The following is a 19502-nucleotide window of genomic DNA, read 5'->3' on the forward strand; positions in this document are numbered from 1 at the left end:
ATTCTTTAAATTAATAATTATTAATTTATCGATTAAATAATATTTCTATAAAATAATAAAATTATATGGTCCCACCTATATTAATTTATAGAGGTTTTACTGTATATAATAATTATTCTCGGAGATCAATAAACCCTTATGATCATATTTAATAATGTTATTTTATTTTATTTTGTGAAGAACTTTTAATGTGTCTTGTTCAAGTTGTTATAAAAAACTATTTTGACATTACCCTATTTCTAAGAAAATTGCAAATCCTAATATTGGCTAGAATTGTAGTCTCTGTCTAAGGCCAAAGTATAGAATATATATAATATAATAAGAATATTAAAAAGGGAAGTAGTTGGATGAAAAAGGGAATAAAGAATGTAAATAAATACAAAAATGTATTGTGTGGATGCCACTTGGAGGACATATATAATAGCTTTAAGGCAAAGCTAAGTTGGGAATAAATTAAAAAGTATATTTTGTCTAGTGATTCTGTTGGTGTATTGAATAATTGATTTTTAACTTTACTCGGTTCGATATTCGTATTGAAATATAAGGCTTATTTTTTGAGGTAGTATTTGAACTCTAGGCTTCTAATTAAGATAGGTATTGACAAATGAATTATTGATTCATTAAAGATAGATCCTGAAACGATATTCGTAAGGAAATATAAGGCCTATTTTTAATTTCTTGAGGTAGTATCTGAACTTGAGACCTCTGGTTAAGACATTAGTTATTGGCATAGTTGAAATAGATACTAACATGACAATCATATGAAAATGTAGGGTCTATTTTTCGAGGTAATAACTGAACTCAAAACGTCTGATTAAGACAATAGTTGTTGGCATATTGAATTATTAATTCGTTGAAGATAGATACCAACACAACGTTCATATTGCAATGTAGGGTTTATTTTATGAGATAGTATCTAAACTCGAGGTCTCTGATTAAAACAATAGTTGTTGGCATATTGAATCATTGATTCGTTGAAGATACATGATGGAGTATTACATAATAGCTTTCTTGATACTCATCACTATTTTTTACTTTTAAAATTCCCAAATAAGATTGTGTGGAGTATAGCAATAATGTCTACACATCATATCATTCCTTCCCAAAAAAAATCTCAAACCCCCAAAATTATTTTCTTTATTATCATGCCAAAGTAAGTACCATATTACTTTTTTCTGACAATTTTTATGTTAAACAGGAGCCTCATTTGAATTATACAAAATTACAAATGTGACAATGATGATTGTTCATGGTCGTTGTGGTGGTGATTATACGTTGGAGGAACTGTGATTATATTATAATTAAACCGATTAAGTAGCAATGATTAGTTGCCTCACATAATTCTTTTAGTAAATAATATTAAAATTACAAATTGGAGATCAAGTTCGGAATGAAATCATAAAAATTTGAAATCCGACTGGTCAAAAACATCTGGAGACGGTAAGATATACACAGGTTTTACCCCTACTCAAGGTCAAAAATATCTACATCACCAGAAACAGCGGAGTTTTGTTCAAACTCTTAGAAGGGGGGAAAAAGAACAAAGAATATAGATATTACATCAATCCTATCGTACAAGTAAAATACAAACTGTACAATACAGCTGAAATTCTATATTGGAAACTACTGACCACAACAATACTAGCAAAAATAAGTAAAACAATGCAACTTCCAGTGCAGGAAATGAGGGGAGGGATAAAAAAAAAGATTAATAAATGATAAAAGGAAAAAGGAAGAGGAAAAAAATATAATAATACACATTTTAGGTGCAGCAGGCAAAAATGCACATGATAGATATGTCTCACAATGAAGGTTCCCATTCTTTGATAGATAAATCCCCTTTAGCTTCTTCCCAACATCTAGTTGCACTTCCTTTTGGCAGCAGCACAGTGGATCCGATGCTCGGTGATGAATGCCATAACCCTTGGAGACGCCTTGAGCATGAAACATTCTCTACATCAAGCAGCTACAAAAATATTGTGAATCGGAATGCTCAATTTGATCACATTATAACTGAATTTTCTTTATCCAAAAGGGTTTCCTCCAGAAGAAGAGAAGGTGTTCTGGGTAGGGGGTGCAGAATATAATCCACCCGACTGCTGATTCGAGTTTAGACCTCCGAAAGCAACCCCATCAAAGCCAAAACTTGCTACTCCTGGTGGTCTGCAAATTGAAAAGCACTCCTTCAGTATTACCCCTCGAATGTATAGATTCTTCAAACAATGAAAGTAAGCCATCTTGAGAAGGAAAAGTTGAATGGAAACAAGTTGTACACAATAAAAAGGCAGAAAGTTTCAGTCTATACTTCTAGATTTAATCTCATATGTGTTAACACTTCATTTGTTATGTCCTACATAGGGAATAGGGTGCTGGAGAGACGGTAAGAGAAAGCTAAAACGATATTGTTTGGTGCAAGACTAAAAATTGAATAGCAATTAACCAAAGTACCTCTGTGGCATGCTACCAGCGACTTGATGCCCCATGTATGAGCCTAAAAATTAAGAAATCATCAGCATCCGAAAAAATGGACCAGAGATCTAACGAAGGGTAACTGATACTACCTGGTGGATTTGCTGATGCATAAGATGGTGCTTGCTGAGGTATTGCCGGAGGATAAGAAATTGGGGCACCGAGGTTGGATGTATGCAGCAATCCAGTTGGAGCTGCCATGTTTGGTAGTGCACCTTGTAATGATGACATTGATGGAAACTGAAAAATGAAAATCTCAATGAGATCAAGGGAGGTTAATGTTAATTAACATATTTCGCACTAAAAGAAAGCTTTGTTTCCTTCTCTTCAGGGTTGAGCACAAAAGTTTTGTGGTTGTTGCAGCAATTAGTTATTCGCCAACTTATCACATAAATTATTTTGTTGAGAAATAATAGGTGGAGTCGGTAAAAAACTTCTCAATTAAATATGATCAAGTTCACTGCAGATAAAAGCACTTTCAGATTTTCACCTAAAGATGAAGCTCAAGTGCATATGATAATCAACTAATATCACCATAAATTATCAATATCCCCCTCTATATCATATTTTAATGTATGCATCATTTTCTTACAATTCAACACAAGTTGAAATGCTTCAGTACCAATCAGCTTATCAGTACAGTCCAAAAGGCTCTGCTCCTACCCTCTCATTTGCTAAAAGGAAAAATCTTGGGTACATCCTTTCTTCTTCATTTTTTGTGTGAGTATGCGGGAGGGACTGGGGAGAGGGGGGGTTGATTCTCTTTTAATATGAATGCCTTGTGCATCATAAGTGGTGATGAAACAAATCATTCAAAGTAAGGTGACAGTATTTTCACATACCGTTGGAGCTTGTGAAGTTGGTTCATTTATGACATCAAAAGGGTTTGTTGATTTTGATGGTTGTGGAAAAGCATTTGTAGCCTGAAAACCAGTCCATGAGCAAGGTGCAAGCAAGTTAAGCATGATGTGACAATAAAATAGCAGAGTCAAGCATAAACAGTTTGGGTCAGCACAGATACCATTGACATGTTGTACTGCATCGCGAATCCATAGCCTTGCTGTGGACCAGCATGCCAGCCTGGAAAAGCTCCAGGAATTGAAGAATAATTTACAGCAAACAAATCCTGCACAGAAATGTACATTCTCAGACTACAGGATTTTTTTAAATGTATCCATCTACTAAAGAGAGAGAACTTCTTAACATAGACAAATGTTCATACTTTAGGCTATACAAATCTTCTAACTATATCATGAGTACTAAATTTAAAAACATGCTAAAACCATAGAAAAGAACTCACCGCCGGCAGTTCTTTTCTTCCAATAGATTTGATTTCAACAGAAGAAGCTTGAGATGCAACTGCAGAAGTGGCTTCCTGAAGGACAGGGTTTACAGCTTGAGGAACTTGTGCAGTTGCTGAACTAGAAAAACCAAGTGTGCTTGGGGCAACTGAAGAATTCCATTGCTGAAAAAGGAAAGAGCGTGATTCACAATGATCAGTACTGAAACACAAGGATACAGCGAGTTGGCCTCAAGGACAATGCAGCGCTAAAAAGCTACCTGATTGCCAGAATGTCCACCAGAAGCTGGAGTAGAAAGCTGTGATATAGCCTGTTGGCCAGTCACAAGAAACAAGGAAGTCTGCTGAGGTTGCATATTAGACCAGTGTCCACCATGAGTATTTGCAAAGGCATTACCACCACTAACTGGCAGTATTGATGTCGGTCCAGTGGGTGCAGCTGGAGCACCACCAAGAGGGAATGCTGCTGAGTTGTCCATAGTTGCAGCTCCAGGAGTAAAACTACTGAAGGGAGTGAATGGAGCTGCACTACCACCAGGACTTCCTGAAGGAGCAGTTGCAGTTGCAGTTACTGGAGCTGTCAACTCTGAGAATACAGTCTCCAGTAGATTGGTATTTGAAGGAGCTGGAGATGCTTTAACCTCTGCAAATGAATCAAAGTTCGCCCAGTTGTCAGCAGCAGATTTCGTTGGTTGAGCAACGGGCATGACCGTAACAGATTGTTGTATTTGTGGTGCGGGTGCAGAAGCTGGGGGTTCAGGAACATCATCAAAATCAATTAATGAGGTTTCGGTCTTAAGTTCGACAGGGTTCCCGTTGGAGGACGCCAAACTACTGGAAGATGCAGTCCTCTGCACCATGCACATAAAATTATTTAGCACCTTATTAATTGGCAAGCAATGGGAAAGCCATAAAAGAAAAGAGTCTACTGGTAAAGCTATGTTGATCGGACTCTCCAAAAATGATGCCGCACCCATGTCTGATCCTTAAAAAATGCACTACTTTTGAAGGATCTGACACACACCCGTCGACATTTTTGAAGAGTCCGAGCAACATAGCTGGTAAGTAATGTGGAGCATATTTTGCACCTTTTGGTTAGGTGAGCAGTAAGGAGACATTACAGGTAAAGCCCGTGCAGTTTGAAAATGCCAAGAGTTGTGTGAAATCTAGATGTACATATTTCCTATTTGTTAAATAAAAGGTTTTGAGAACAATCGAGAAAGAGAATGTTGAATATGAATATTCACGTGGAAGACACTAGATGCTGCCTATGTCAAGCATCAGTGATGGAGACAAGCAAGCACTTGTTTGTAGACTGTGATTATGCTGCAAGGGTGAGAGTTGAACTTCTACAGTGGTCCAACATCTCACTGCCTGCAAGAGAATTGAAAACTATATTGGAGATGATTAAAATGAAGCACTGGAAGAAGTTTAAGAAGGAAGTGGTGGCTGCTCTATGGGGAGCTATGGTGTATCACATCTGAAAAGCAAGGAACTGGAAGCAATTCAAAGGTGTATAGATACTGCATACCGACACAGTGGGGAAAATTACATGAGAAATAGTAGAGAGAATAGATGTATAAAAATACAAAAAGAGCAAATAGATGTAGAAGTTTTTCGCAAAATTTATGTAGTTTAACTGTTGGTCTTTCTGAGGCCATTCCTCATTACATCCTTACTACAGAGAGGGTGATGAGGTTGGGTGCTCCTAGTTTGTATGTGGATGTTTTTGTTAATGGTAATATTCACATTGGTTGCCAAAAAAACATTCGAGAAAGAGCTTTTTATCAAATATTGATGCCATCATTCACCAGATATTTACTTGGGTAAGTCGTTTCCAAAAGACGTGTAACTATATCAAAAACCAAAGGATTGTACCATCATCCAAAAAACGAACAGATATCATAGGATGTCTTATGGGAACAAACCGGGATCATAATAGGTGTGTTACTAGATAATGTAACAAAGCTTAATATCATCATCCAAAAGAATCAAATACTATATGCTGTTGTATAGGATATAATCCACACCTGGGTTCTCATGGAACTATCAGCAGCAGACCTACCACCATTGGTTTTCGGAGGTTCAATAACTCGAAGAGGAGATACACTCTCTCCAAGAATCTCTCTAACAGGCCGAACCATTGGGGGACTAGATGTGTCAAAGTCGCTTTGACGGTCAGGTGACATGCTTTCAAACTTGGATCCTCCATCAGAAGTTCGACCATTCCCAAATCTATCCTCCCGTCGCCAGTCATTGATTACTTCAGCACGGGCAGGACTTCTTTGATCATATCCAGGACTTCTTCCACCACTACTTCTCCCACCAGGACTAGGTCTGTCGCTATATCGGCGCTCATATGCTTCCTCATTTGGTGGGCTTCGAGAGCCACCCCGGTAGGTATCTGTCTTCCTGTTCTCGTTCAAGTTCTCGGCTTCAGCCTGCAGATATCAAATATTATATGAATTAAAAGGAACATGTTCAACTACTGGACATCAAAGGTTTTAGAACAGAAAATGTGCACAAGTGAGGACATCATGGAAATTCTTCTCCTGTAAGAAGCATCATGAGCTATTCTGAAAGTTAAAATTGAGGATGAGCGGGATAGAATATGCACCATCTTTCCCCTTGGTGGCTTCTCAATGCTCCTTTCACCGGAGTATCTTCTATCCACATACACATGCTTAATAAAATCACGAAGCCTCTCTACATTACTGAACACAAAGACCATTAGAACTCATTTGGGGTCAATAATAAGTATCAAATACATACATTTTATTAAGATCACAAACCTTCCATCTGGGAGAGAATTACGCTGTGGGTCCCAGTCCTTCAAATATATTTCCTTTGCACTCTGTGAAAATGACCCCCCACCCCCAAATAAAAAACCGCAAAGGCAAAAGGATAAAGGAGTCAGGCAACCAGTGATGAAAGGAATGTGAACATGACATTAGAAGTAGGTGTGCCACTTGTAGAAAAAGGAGCATGCATACCGCATTTCCTCCTCCTTGAAGGGCACTAACTTCTTGTGAGGTAAATTTAGCCATGGATACTGATTTCACTCTATGGGTGAACTCCCGACTGCCAGTATTTTCAAATGTAGAACAATAAGCAAGGAACTAGAAGCTAAAAGGAGTTTCTAATGCTAGGAAACATTTTAAGCATCACAGAGGAATGATGGTTGCAGCATTTTATGAATAACAGCACTTACTGTAAACCACTGCATGTTGTGCAAACAAATGTCCAGAAATTAGTGCAAACATATTGTGGCCCCTGTTAGACAGAGAAGTATGAGATATATTACTATACATATGAGTTATTTCAATAGATAAGAACGACACTTGATAATATTTAAAGAAACCTGCTATGCAACTAATTCAGACAAATAAGAGAGGCACGAAAGCGAAGAAAAAGCATCCAAGAAATGACACAGGAGCCTCTACGGTATATACATTAATGAGTCATTTAATTTACGGACAAGTTATACAAGAATTTTGATAGAAAGATTGTAATATGGTGAATTATAACCAATGGATTGTTAGGTTACTGTATTTACTATTGGTTGTTTAGTTCATCCTAATAATATCTAAATACACGGTGCATCATTTAAAACACTTTGGCTTAAATTGGATAAAGATTTGTTTTAAATCACGTAATCTAATATTGGTTTTGTTAACATATATGAATAAAATTTTGCTCGATTAAACTTAAAAATAAAATTGAGCTACAACAATTATGATTACAACTTATAATTTTTCAAGGACAAGATATTTTCAAGATGAAATTTAATGAGATAGAAAAATGTTATATACAACAACAACATACTCGAGCGAAATCCCACTAAGTGGGGTCTCAAAGGGTAGAGTGCTTGCAGACCTTACCACCACCTCATGGAGATAGACTGGTTGCTTCAATATACAAAATGTTATATAAATAAATAAATTTAACAATCATCTATTGAACATTAAAATTTTATCATAGAACTTTCTTTTTAATTTTAAAATTATCAAATGTAAGCCTGATACTTTAAAGGGCAATTTAGACATCAACACGTTCTAATACATGTATTGGTAATAGTTGTATCGTTACACCACAACGATTTCAATATATAATAATGTTCCAATTGCAGCATAACTAATGCAAGGATTATTACTATTGCAATTAAAATTGGCACTAAATCTGCATAACTAAGGAATTTACTACAGGAATTATTTCCAATAATACATCTAATCAAACGAAATGAAAGGGAATGAGACGGTCTTTATCTACAGTGACACTGGATATATCTGGGTTTTTCATCTAAATATATATATGTAAGTCGAACAAAGACAAGAAAATTCAAACCCAAATCGATGTGACAATTCTCTCATAGTCAGTAAAGACATTCTTTCAGTTGAAGAGAAGCATGCTGGAAAAAGAGCTCGTATACTCAATATTTTCAAATGAAAATCATGTCTATTTATAAGCCTAACGATATATCATAAGCAGTAGAAGAAACATTGTCATCATTATAGATAAAGGTCAATGAACTAATGAAGTGGAATATGGGAAAGTGCATAAACAAACCATTAATAGGTCATTTGGTTCACATGCTAATTATGTGGAACTAGAATAGAAGGATTATTTATGCAGTAAATAGCAATAAAAAGACTGTTATATGATGAAAATAACATAGAAATTTGTATGTAAAAAGTAATATTACAAGGAATGTTATTCATAGATTACCTACTTTAAGGAAATTTTAAATACTTGAATCTTCATATTGCTAATAAACATAATTTTTTATTCGGTTATTTCATATTCTCTCCCCGCATAAAATAATGCATAGATTCTCGTACAACTTAATGTGGATATTATTTAGTACAGCCAACCAAACACTAGTGACCGGATAATTTTTTCTAATTCCTCAAACCAAAAATTGCATATTCGTATCCTACGTATGTTGAATATTACGCTGGGATAATTTCTATTAATCCCTCAACCTAATGATCCCTTAGACTCTTGATTCTTGAAGTATCATATTGTCAAAGACGCACCAGGATAAGAAGAGAGTAAGGAAAGGAGTTGAAGTTAGTTTAAAGCAGTGAAAACACCGTAGATGTGTGTGTTTTCTGTTAAACGGGAAATATAGGATGCACATGCTATCTTACTACCATGGTTGAAGCTACTCTTCTTTTTAAGTTAAGAAGATCTCTTTATGCAGATTATTTCCGTTGAATGCATAGCATTCCTCAAAATTCATTTTGAAATATATCCTACAAAATCTCATTAATGCTTCTCATCTAAATTTATATTAGACAAGGATATTTTCTAAGAAAAGCAAATCTTGAAGAGTAAATACTAATCTCTTCCTCTTAATACATTCCTTCCACATACAGAGCATCTTCTTATTAACTGCACTTCTGAATTTCAGAAGATGCTCAACTTTTTCAAAGAAAGTTAGCATACTTTTTTGTAATAAAGATTAAATGAATAAAGCAAATTAAACTTAATATAACAAGACTTGGAATACTTGTGGCATTTGGAATCAAATGTAGCTTTACAAGTGAAGGTCCTCTCTAGAGTAAAGAAATGGTAAGCAAGTGGTGAGGTGGCCAATTTTACAGCCTACGTGATGATTAGATTTAGAGTTTCACCCAATTAGCATATCATGGTATCTGTTTGTGCTTACACCATGTCACATCCAAACCTAGAGAGAAATGCAGTCACTTTACACACACAAACATATTAAACAGAAGCCCACATTGGACATGCATTTCCCCATCCCTCCACTCCTAGTTAAGACAGTTCATCATTAAAAACTTGGCCTTACTTTTCTTGTCATTCTAATGTGTAAAAGCCATGCTAATCTTCTATGTATCCTTTCAAGCTTATTGGAAATTATTAAATAGAGCAGAAAGGAACAGATATAGACCAAACCGAAGGTCATGCACAATTCACAGTTCAAATACAAGAACAAATTCAGCAGCTAAAGAGGTAAAATTAAGACCAAACAGAAAGTGACCAAATAGAAAAATGGTCAAAATGCTAAACTAAGAAATAGAGCCGAACGAAACAGATATAGAGCATTCCTATAACCATTGCCAACTAGTTTTGGATCGAGACGTAGTTAACAGATTGATTAAGCATAACAAACTACTCCTATGTCCCTTTCTATGTGATATTTGAAGAGCCAAAGAATTTTCTTTTACCATGATGTGTTCCTACATTTTCAATATTTCGAATCTTTTTTTTTTTTATCAAGTAAGCTGTGTCGAATCATTAACTATAGTGACTTACTAAATTCAATATTCAACTTCCAAAGATGTAAATTTTGTTTCCCAAAAAACTTAGAAGAATCTACATTCAACTTCACATCAAAGTTAGGTACTTTGACATTCCCCCCACCTAAAATGGGATATAGAGAGTATTAAATAGAGCAGAACAGAGCCAACATAGAGGATTCATATAACCGACACGATAGATCAAACTTACCAAACTATTACAGTTTATACATCGTCGATTGTCGGGAAGCTTAAGCAGATTCCGTATGGTTCTTTCATTCTTCTCATCCTCCCTTCGGTTTGTCATCTCTTCACAAAAAACCAGCAATCAAAGCCCTATCTCCTCAACTTACTGCCAAAAATCACACGAAAAATAATCATCAATTCCAGTAAAATAAATTGAGTCACATAACCAGCAATCAAACCCCTATTTTCTCAACTTAGTGCCAAAAAAACATCAATTCCAGTAAAACGACCAATTAAAGTCACATAGACCAGCAATCAAAGCCCAAATTTCTCAACTTACTGCCAAAAATCACACGAAAAATAATCATCAATTCCAGTAAAACGATCAATTAAAGTCACATAGACCAGCAATCAAAGCCCAAATTTCTCAACTTACTGCCAAAAATCACATAAATGTTTCTCATTTCCAGTAAAACGATCAAAGGAAGTCACATAAACTAGCAATCAAACCACCATCTCCTCAACTTACTTCCATTAAATCACACAAAAACTCATCAATTCCAGTAAAACGATCAATTAAAGTCACATAGACCAGCAATCAAAGCCCTACTTCTCAACTTACTGCCAACAAGCACGCAAAAACTCTTCATTTCCAGTAAAACGATCAATTAAAGTCGCACAAACCAGCAATCAAAGCCCTACTTCTCAACTTACTGCCAACAATCACATAAAAACTCGTCGTTTCCAGTAAAATGATCCATTAAAGTCGCACAACCCAGCAATCAAAGCCTAAATTTCTCAACTTACTGTCAAAAATCACATAAAAAATCGTCATTTCCAGTAAAACAATCAATTAAACTCACATAAACCAACAATCAAACCCCTATCTCATCAACTTACTTCCAAAAATCACATAAAAACTCATCAATTCCAGCAAAAACGATCAATTAAAGTCGCATCAACCAGCAATCAAAGCCCAAATTTCTCAACTTACTGCCCAAAATCACATAAAATTTGGTCATTTCCAGTAAAACGATCAATTAAAGTCACATAAACCTGCAATCAAAGCCTAAATTTCTCAACTTACTGCCAACAATCACAAAACTCTTCATTTCCAGTAAAACGATCAATTAAAGTCGCATAAACCAGCAATCAAACCCCTATCTCCTCAACTTACTTCCAAAAATCACACAAAAACTCATCAATTCCAGTTAAACGACCAACTAAAGTCTCATAAACCAGCAATAAACCCCCATCTCCTCAACTTACTTCCAAAAATCACACAAAAACTCATCACTTCCAGTAAAACGATCAATTAATTCATTTCTTTAAAAAAAACACATAAAGCAGCAATCAAATCCCTATTTTCTCAACTAACTGCCAAAAACCTCACAACAAATCATCAAATGCAGTTAAAACGATCAATCAACTCACACAATCATCAAACAAACATCAGATCTGGTAAATTCAGAGTCATCAAATCCAAGTAACAAAACGAAATCCAAACAAATATAGGCTAAAATAAGCAAAAACGTCGAAGTACCTTGATCGATGAAAATGGAGGAAACAACAGCTTTCGTACAGCTCAGAATGCTTCCTCTTTTTGGAAGAAAAAATTGTAGAGAGAGAGAGAATATAGGGTGCTCCGCGGATACAAGGGAGAAACTGTGTGTCTTCTTCTGCTAAAAGAAAACTAAATTACTTTGACGGGTGGTGGACTTGGAATGTTGTTATGGGGACAGGTCGTACATGGCGGCTATGAAATTATACAAATACCCCTCAAAATTCCCACCACAAGAAAAAAAAATATTGATCCAAAATTTAAAAATAATATATATCTAGTTTTTTTCCAAATTTATTTTATATAATCAAATGAATAATCTTTATCGGAGAATCTTAGTAGCTCTGTGTATGAGTCGGTTCAGTTTGATTTTGATGCTTATTGATTAAACTTATTGGTTATCAGACCAACTAAACTGTTATCGCTTTAAAAAAAATCATTGAAGATAACTTAAAAATAAGGTGACAAACCAGATGAACCATGCACCTAAGTTGACAGATTGCATCTTGTTAAAAAACAAACGCTAGCATATAATTTTTTATTTATTTATTAGGATTATCGATTTCGATTTAATTTTGAACAGGCATAATTCACTTGATTGGTTGGTTGAATATTTACTTTATTGGTGAGGATTTGATTTTTTTTAATTATTTCTCCTTTCTCTTATCTTCCAAAGGAAAAAAAAGGTGATTTAACAAATGACTAGTCGTTTGTGATTATTTGTGGTTTGTGTTTTTGTATGATTTTTCGATGAATTTTATTGGTTTCCATTGCTTTCTTGGTATTAATTGTTGTTGAAAGTGAATAAATAGATTGAATATATGTTGAAAAGATTATATAGTAAAAATTTAAAGATATAAATAAGGGGAAATGAGTTTTCAAAAAACTTTCTCATCAATAGTTTTCTAATAATATATTTAGTATAATTTCACAAATGAGATTTGAGAAGAATAGAGTAAGTAAATCTTATCTCTAACTTATAAAGATAAAGAAATTAAAATATTTATTTTTACTAATATGGACAATTAATACATAACGAAGAAAGTAAACGTTAAATTATGACATGAATACGTATTTATTTGTCTCTTTCAACCATGAAGTTAATGTTTTCACAAGAGTAATAGTAACATTAATTAGGTGGAGTTTTCATATTAAAGTGTATTAAAAACATTCAATGTAATAAGTGAACTTATTACTTTCTCTGTTTCATAGTAGTTATCATTACACTAAATAAATCTCATATTAGTTGATCACCTAATTCAAGAAAGCACTAATTATTTTTTTCCTATATTATTCTTGCAATTAATTTTTTTTTAAAGTGGTAACATTTGTTTGCAATGTTCTCAAGAAGTTTTTTAGGGGGTCAATTAATAAAACATCTTCTTATTTATGATTTCTTATATATCGTACAAAATGAAAAGTGATTAACTAATATGAAACAGAAAAAATATCATTTAAATGAAAATCACTCTGATCATGAATAGTTGGTGTTTAAATATCCTAATTTCTTTATCTTTATAAATTAGTCAGCAAACTTATCATCATTTAAATGAAAATCACCCCAGTGAATAGTTTGTGTTTAAATACTAACTAGAGCAACAACAAAGACAATAGAAAAGGGTCAAATGCCCCCTCAAGCTTTAGCCATATTTCCAACTACACACTTAATCTTTGCGGGGGTCCTATTACCCCCTGAACCTTTTTTTTTAATATTAGTTCACCCTCAGACGCTGATGTGTCCACATAAACAAAATTTATAAAAAATGTTTGTATACACGCGCTGTCCACGTATATATTAGTGGACCTCATGAATTTACACGACTCACAAATTGACACGTGTCACAAAACTTTACCTTTACCTTTTATGAACTTAATTGACCCTCATTCTTCTTTAATTGACCCTCATTCTTCTTCCTAATCTAATCTCTACGATCTTCTTTCTAATCTAATCTCTAGTTCTTCTTCCTTTTCTCTACGATCTTCCATTACTGACGTTGCTCGGAAAGCTTACTTACTATTTCTTCTGAGAAAAGGTTAGATCTTTACTTACTAACCCTAATAACACAAAGTGAAAAAAAAAATCAAGCTATCGAATTGGGGAAGATTTCGATTGTTCAATACGAAATTCGAGAAAATTGCAAATCCTAAATTCAATCTTAGTTGGAGAAGATACAACAACTAAATTCAAGCTTTGAAAATGGTGGATGAAGAACAAAGAAGAGAGCTTTTGTTCAAGAACAAAAGAGATGGAGATAAATGAATTGGGAAAAGAATAAAAAATAAATGTATGGTTAAATAAAGAGTAAAGTTACTGTTGGGAGGCTTATTTGGACTCCACATGGACATTTTATTACGTTCTTACGCGCCTCATGGAGGTGAGTTCACGTATGTGGACACATCAGCGTCTGAGGGTGAACTAATATTAAAAAAAAAGGTTTAGGTGGTAATAGGACCCCCGCAAAGGTTAAGTGTGTAGTTGGAAATATGGCTAAAGCTTGAGGGGGTATTTGACCCTTTTCTCAATAATACTATCAAACATAGACTTTTTGGCTACCAACATAGTCGGTGGACATGATCATATGGTTGGGATTCCTCGATCTTTAATCAGGGATTTTAAGCTTTGAATTATTGGGAATAAAAAAAAAATGAGAATGTCGTGTACAAAAAAGAGACCATGTAATGTATGAATTCAATTTTAATTAAATTTCAAGTTGAATATTGAATAACGGATGAAAATTTCCTAAAAAAAGGTGAATTTTTCATCTAATTAAAATACTCACAGAATCTTGAATTTGCTACGCTAGTTTTTTTCTTTTAGGGATGATATCATTTTTTGATCATTTAGTTATTGATATATTTTAATTTTGATTTTTATTTTATTTAATAACTAAGTATATTTAACCAACAAAAATATGTCTCTTTGGTCATTTTATGTAGGCAATATATTATTATATTTAAAAACTATTTTTAAAAGCCCCTTAAATATTGAGAAAATAGTACAAACTTAATATTATACATTAATTATTAATTATTAAATAGTGTAAACTATAGCAAACAAAAGGATTAAAGCACACCACTTCATTTATTCAAAAATTCAACATGTCTAACCAAACTATCATTACTCATAAGTCATAAGGGTCAAAATAAAATTTTATAAAATTTGAGTAACTAAAAATAATATTATTCCTTTCCTTTACGTGCTTATGGATGAATTTTAAAGGGGATCTTTGATTATTAATTTTTAATTTTATAAATGATCATGCTTGACATGGGTCCCATAACGATGGAAAGATATGGACATTGATAATTTAATTTTGACTAATAGAATAATGATTCATTAATACAAGGAGAATTATCAATTTGAGATTTCATCATTCTTAATTAGAAATATTGATAAAATATATTATTGAAAATATCATTACCAAAAACAAGTCATGCAGTATGTTTATTTAAAGTAAATTAATGCTTAATATAAATACCATACATCAAATGAAAAATATGTGAAAATAATAAAAAAAACTTCTCTACATCTAATTTATTATTAATTGTTTTTTTTCAAAGTTATAATTAGCCACCATCACAGAGACAGCTATATATATTTATTTAATATTGATTTTTGAACAAATCTAAAAATATATTTATAATGATTTGGTTTGTGGCACATGGACCAACTAATCAATGTTTAAAAATAGTAAGTGATATTAGGAGTAATATTTATTTAGTTAAAAAATAGTAAATTGCCTTTTTAAAATGAACCTTACTTTACTTTTTATATTTTATGTTTTGTACTCACATGCAATTGCTCTCATTTGATGTCTCATTTTCACGGGGATTTATCATCATTGTGTAAGTGGTAAATATAATATGTTTTATATAAATAGTAAGTGGTAGTAATAGCCTTTTTTTTTTAGTTAAAATTAGTAAATTGTCTTTTTAAATTGAATCTCACTTTACTTTATATATTTTTTTATGTTTAAACTTCACATGCAATTGCTCTCATTTGATGTCTCATTTTCATGAGGATTGATCATTATTGTGTAAAGCTACCAAGATTTTGTATATTATAGTAATCAAATATTTTTTTCTACAATGGATAAAATGTGTTTATCCATTTTAGATAACTAAATGAATGTGGTTTTTCTGAATTTGAAAGTGATCACTTTGTAAGTTTTCATATCAAAATTCAGTTTGATTCTTTATATTAATTAGTTGCGGGTGCAAAACCAAAAATCTTGTCCTCATTTAGTGTGATAGTGGCAAAAGCAACTCGAGAATGTTTTAGGCCAAGTTTAGATTTCCGACATGGTAGCTTTATCCTTTTCAATTTCCTTAATAAAATTTTTGATTTCATCACAATACGAAAATCTTGAATAAACAATATACTCAATGTGGTACATAAGTGAGTCTGGGAAGAGCAGTGTGTACGCATGACTAACCCCTATCTTAGGAGATAAAGACGTATTTTCAATAGACCTTTTACTTATGAAAATAACATGAGTAAAGAAAGCAAAACAAAAAATACACAAGACATGACAAAACATACTGAAAAAAGGACCAATAACTACAACAAAATAGTACAATAAACGAATTACAAGGGACAATATATAGTAACAAAAGTCGAAGAAACAAGAACCTACAAAACTTAATCTTACAACTATTATGGAAGAATAAGGTGTGAAAATCACAAAATGTTAGTGTTAATTCAAGTTCCATAAAAGTTGCTTCTTTCAAGTCTAAGAACTAAAAAAAAAAAACTCAAATGTTTAAAGTAGAAAGTAGTTTCAAAGTTAGGGCCGGTTTGGATTGACTTATTGCTTAGAATTTCTAACTTATGACTTATTTTTGTTATTTTGACTTAAAAACAAGTGCTTAAAAACACTTTTTAATTTTATCCAAACACTTTAAAAGTGTTTAAAAAACTATTTTAGTTTAAAAACACCTAAAATAAGCCAATTCAAATAGGCTCATGGAGTTTTCCAAGTACAAGTAATTCAAGACAAAAGAAAAAAAGAACTCTTTATGATATAGCACTCTAGCTTGGTTAGATTTCACCTGCAAAATTAAAGTTTTGGCCACACCTTTTTGTACTATTGAAGTAATAGTCAAATCTTTCTATGCATATTTTCTCTTTTTAGTCGGTAAAATAGGACCACAACTTTAGTTGCTCTTGGAAAGAGTATTCCCAAATGGAAAAAAAACTCATCACACCAACATGAAATAAGCTTTAATTCCACTAGTGCCACCTATGTGTATATATATATATATATAGATAGTTTAACTTTTATAGAGTCTATATACTGTGACAATAATAATAATAGGCATAATACATAAATATGATCCTTAACTTGACTTCAATGGACAACTATGCCCTCCAACTTTGAGTGTGCACAAGTAAGCACTTAAATTTGTATAAAATTAAACAAGTAGACACACATGTCTTACATGACATAATACACAAAGGATGCCATGTAGGACACAAAATTGTCATGTAGGGTGCCATGTAGAACGAATGTGTCTATTTGTCCAATTTTATACATGTTTAAGTGTCTACTTATGCACATCCAAAGTTAAAAGTCATAGTTGTCAGCTAACGCCAAGTTAAAGTCATGTTTATGTATTATGTCATAATAATATCAACAACATTATTTGTAGTTAATCTAAGTTATTTGGGTCAATGTTTATGTACTATAACTAACATCATCTTATATATTGATGTAGCATGTGTATAAGTAAGCACATTTCACCGAAAGGATGTTACTTGTTATGATAAGTTAAAATACATACATAATTGAAAAGCATGACCATTCCATCACACTTTTACCAAACGAAAATTGACACTATTTTCATTTGTCACGCTAATTAACAATTCAAACCATTTTCTTTATATAGTATATTATTCTTCTTTCTCTTCATCTTTGTTTCTTCACCATATCTCATTCGAAGATTTCTCAGCTCTTTTAGCCTTTAAATTTCGAATTGATACGTCGAATTTCTCAATTCATAGTCTAAAAATGCCCCTTGTTCTTCATGGGTAGGTGTAAAATGTCATTCAATTACTCGTGGAGTCATGAAAATTGTACCAAATCACTTAAATCTCACTACATCAATTCATCCACTACTCATCTTAGACAAACTTGTCATCTAAGTTTACACCACAATTCTCTCAGTTTGATTCCAAATTTCGATTATTAGCCTAATCTCAAACACGTTTACTTCTCTCACAACAAGTTTTCCAGTGAGAAGTGTCTCTGGCACTTAATTTGTCATTTAATGATTTTTCTCAACAATATTTGATGATGGAGTTGAATCAGTTGCCACATTTGATGATTCATTGAGAAAGATGAATCGTTGTATGCAGTGGCGGAGCCGCCTTACAATTAGGGGGTTCATCTGAACCCCTTCGACGGAAAATTATATGATTTATACATGGTTAAAATAAATTTTAGGTATATATAGTAGATGTCAAACTCCCTTCGACTACTTAGTATGTCTATTTTTTCAGATTTTGAACCCCCTTATTGAAAATCTTGGTTCCGTCATTGGTTGTATGTTACAATGTATATGAAAGATACATAGTTATTCATCAGATATATATGGTTATACATTATTTATACAATATAGATACATTGCATATACATAAAACCATTTATATATATATTGGCCGACGGTATATTTACGTAAGAAGCCCTAAAATATATTAGAAACGTATTTAAGTTAGGCTCACTTCAGACAATGGACAGTAGTCACTGGGCCCAACAAAATGTTGAATCTGTAAATGATGAGGCCCACAATGAGATAAGGTACAAGAACTATGGGCCCAAACTTCTTGGGCTGTCCATGTACCAAAAAGCCGATAAAATCGGAAAAAATAGGAAAATAGCCACTTTTCATGTACTATTGATCATGATTTAGCCACTGTTTAAAAAGTAACCAAAAGTAGCTATTTTATGTTAATTGGACACAAGTACTCCTAAACTAAACACAAAATTCTAGGCTTCTTCTTGATTGCATCTTCCATAACTCAAACACAAAAGGACATGAACCTTTACTTTGAACCATTTACTAAACGAGAAAAGGATCAAATATGCCCTTAAACTAGGTAAAATTAAGTAGATATGTCTGTTATTAAATTGAAAAATTGATATATATATATATATATATATATATGTGTGTGTGTGTGTGTGTGTGATTCTTGTAGATTTATTTGTCCTATAGGGGGAGGAGACCAAACTATTAAATTGGTTGATTAGCTTGGTGTGTGCATCGCCAATATTTAAAGGTAAGTTCAACAAAATGGTTATTAGACCAACTACGTATGAAACTGAGTGGGTTAGTTAAGAACTCTAACATTCAAAAGATGAAAATGGTAAAACGAGGACATGCTTAGATGGATGTGTGATCATATTAGGAGAGTTAAGATTAGGGACGAAGATACACAGGGTAAGATGGAGAAAGCGAGATTGAGATGGTTTAGACGTGTGAGGAGGAACACAAATGCCCTATTGAGGAAGTGTGACTTATGAGAAGTTGGTTGTGATAGGCTTAAGGTGAGGTAGATGTAGATCGAACAAGAATTGAGGAGAGATGATTAGATAAGACACAACACATTTCAGCTCATAATCAAGGGGTATGACTAGATAGGAGAGCAAGAAGGTCGAGGATTAGTGTAGAAGATCAAGATAATAGTTAAGTGATTTCTCTTTTTCCTATGGCAGAGCATGAT

General features: G+C 33.2%; 1 protein-coding gene across 2 annotated transcripts; it reads right to left on the reverse strand.

Moving 5' to 3' along the window:
- Positions 1-1532: 1532 nt before the first annotated feature.
- Positions 1533-11911, reverse strand: LOC102589035 (probable ADP-ribosylation factor GTPase-activating protein AGD14). Of its 2 annotated transcripts, XM_015311353.1 has the most exons (15): positions 11762-11911; positions 10933-11024; positions 10244-10384; positions 6981-7042; positions 6763-6850; positions 6562-6623; positions 6387-6483; positions 5800-6210; positions 4030-4620; positions 3770-3934; positions 3491-3595; positions 3312-3392; positions 2562-2709; positions 2449-2491; positions 1533-2163 (listed from the first exon to the last, which is right to left on the reverse strand). In XM_015311353.1, the coding sequence occupies exons 3-15, from the start codon at positions 10337-10339 to the stop codon at positions 2025-2027; spliced, it is 2088 nt and encodes a 695-aa protein (XP_015166839.1). In that variant the 5' UTR covers positions 10340-10384; positions 10933-11024; positions 11762-11911; the 3' UTR covers positions 1533-2024. The 2 variants fall into 2 exon arrangements, with proteins under 2 accessions (XP_015166839.1, XP_006353447.1); XM_006353385.2 differs by lacking the exon at positions 10933-11024.
- Between the last annotated feature and the right edge of the window lie 7591 nt (positions 11912-19502).

The sequence above is a fragment of the Solanum tuberosum genome, unplaced genomic scaffold, assembly GCF_000226075.1.
Source record: "Solanum tuberosum cultivar DM 1-3 516 R44 unplaced genomic scaffold, SolTub_3.0 scf00155, whole genome shotgun sequence".
Taxonomy (NCBI): Eukaryota; Viridiplantae; Streptophyta; class Magnoliopsida; order Solanales; family Solanaceae; genus Solanum; species Solanum tuberosum.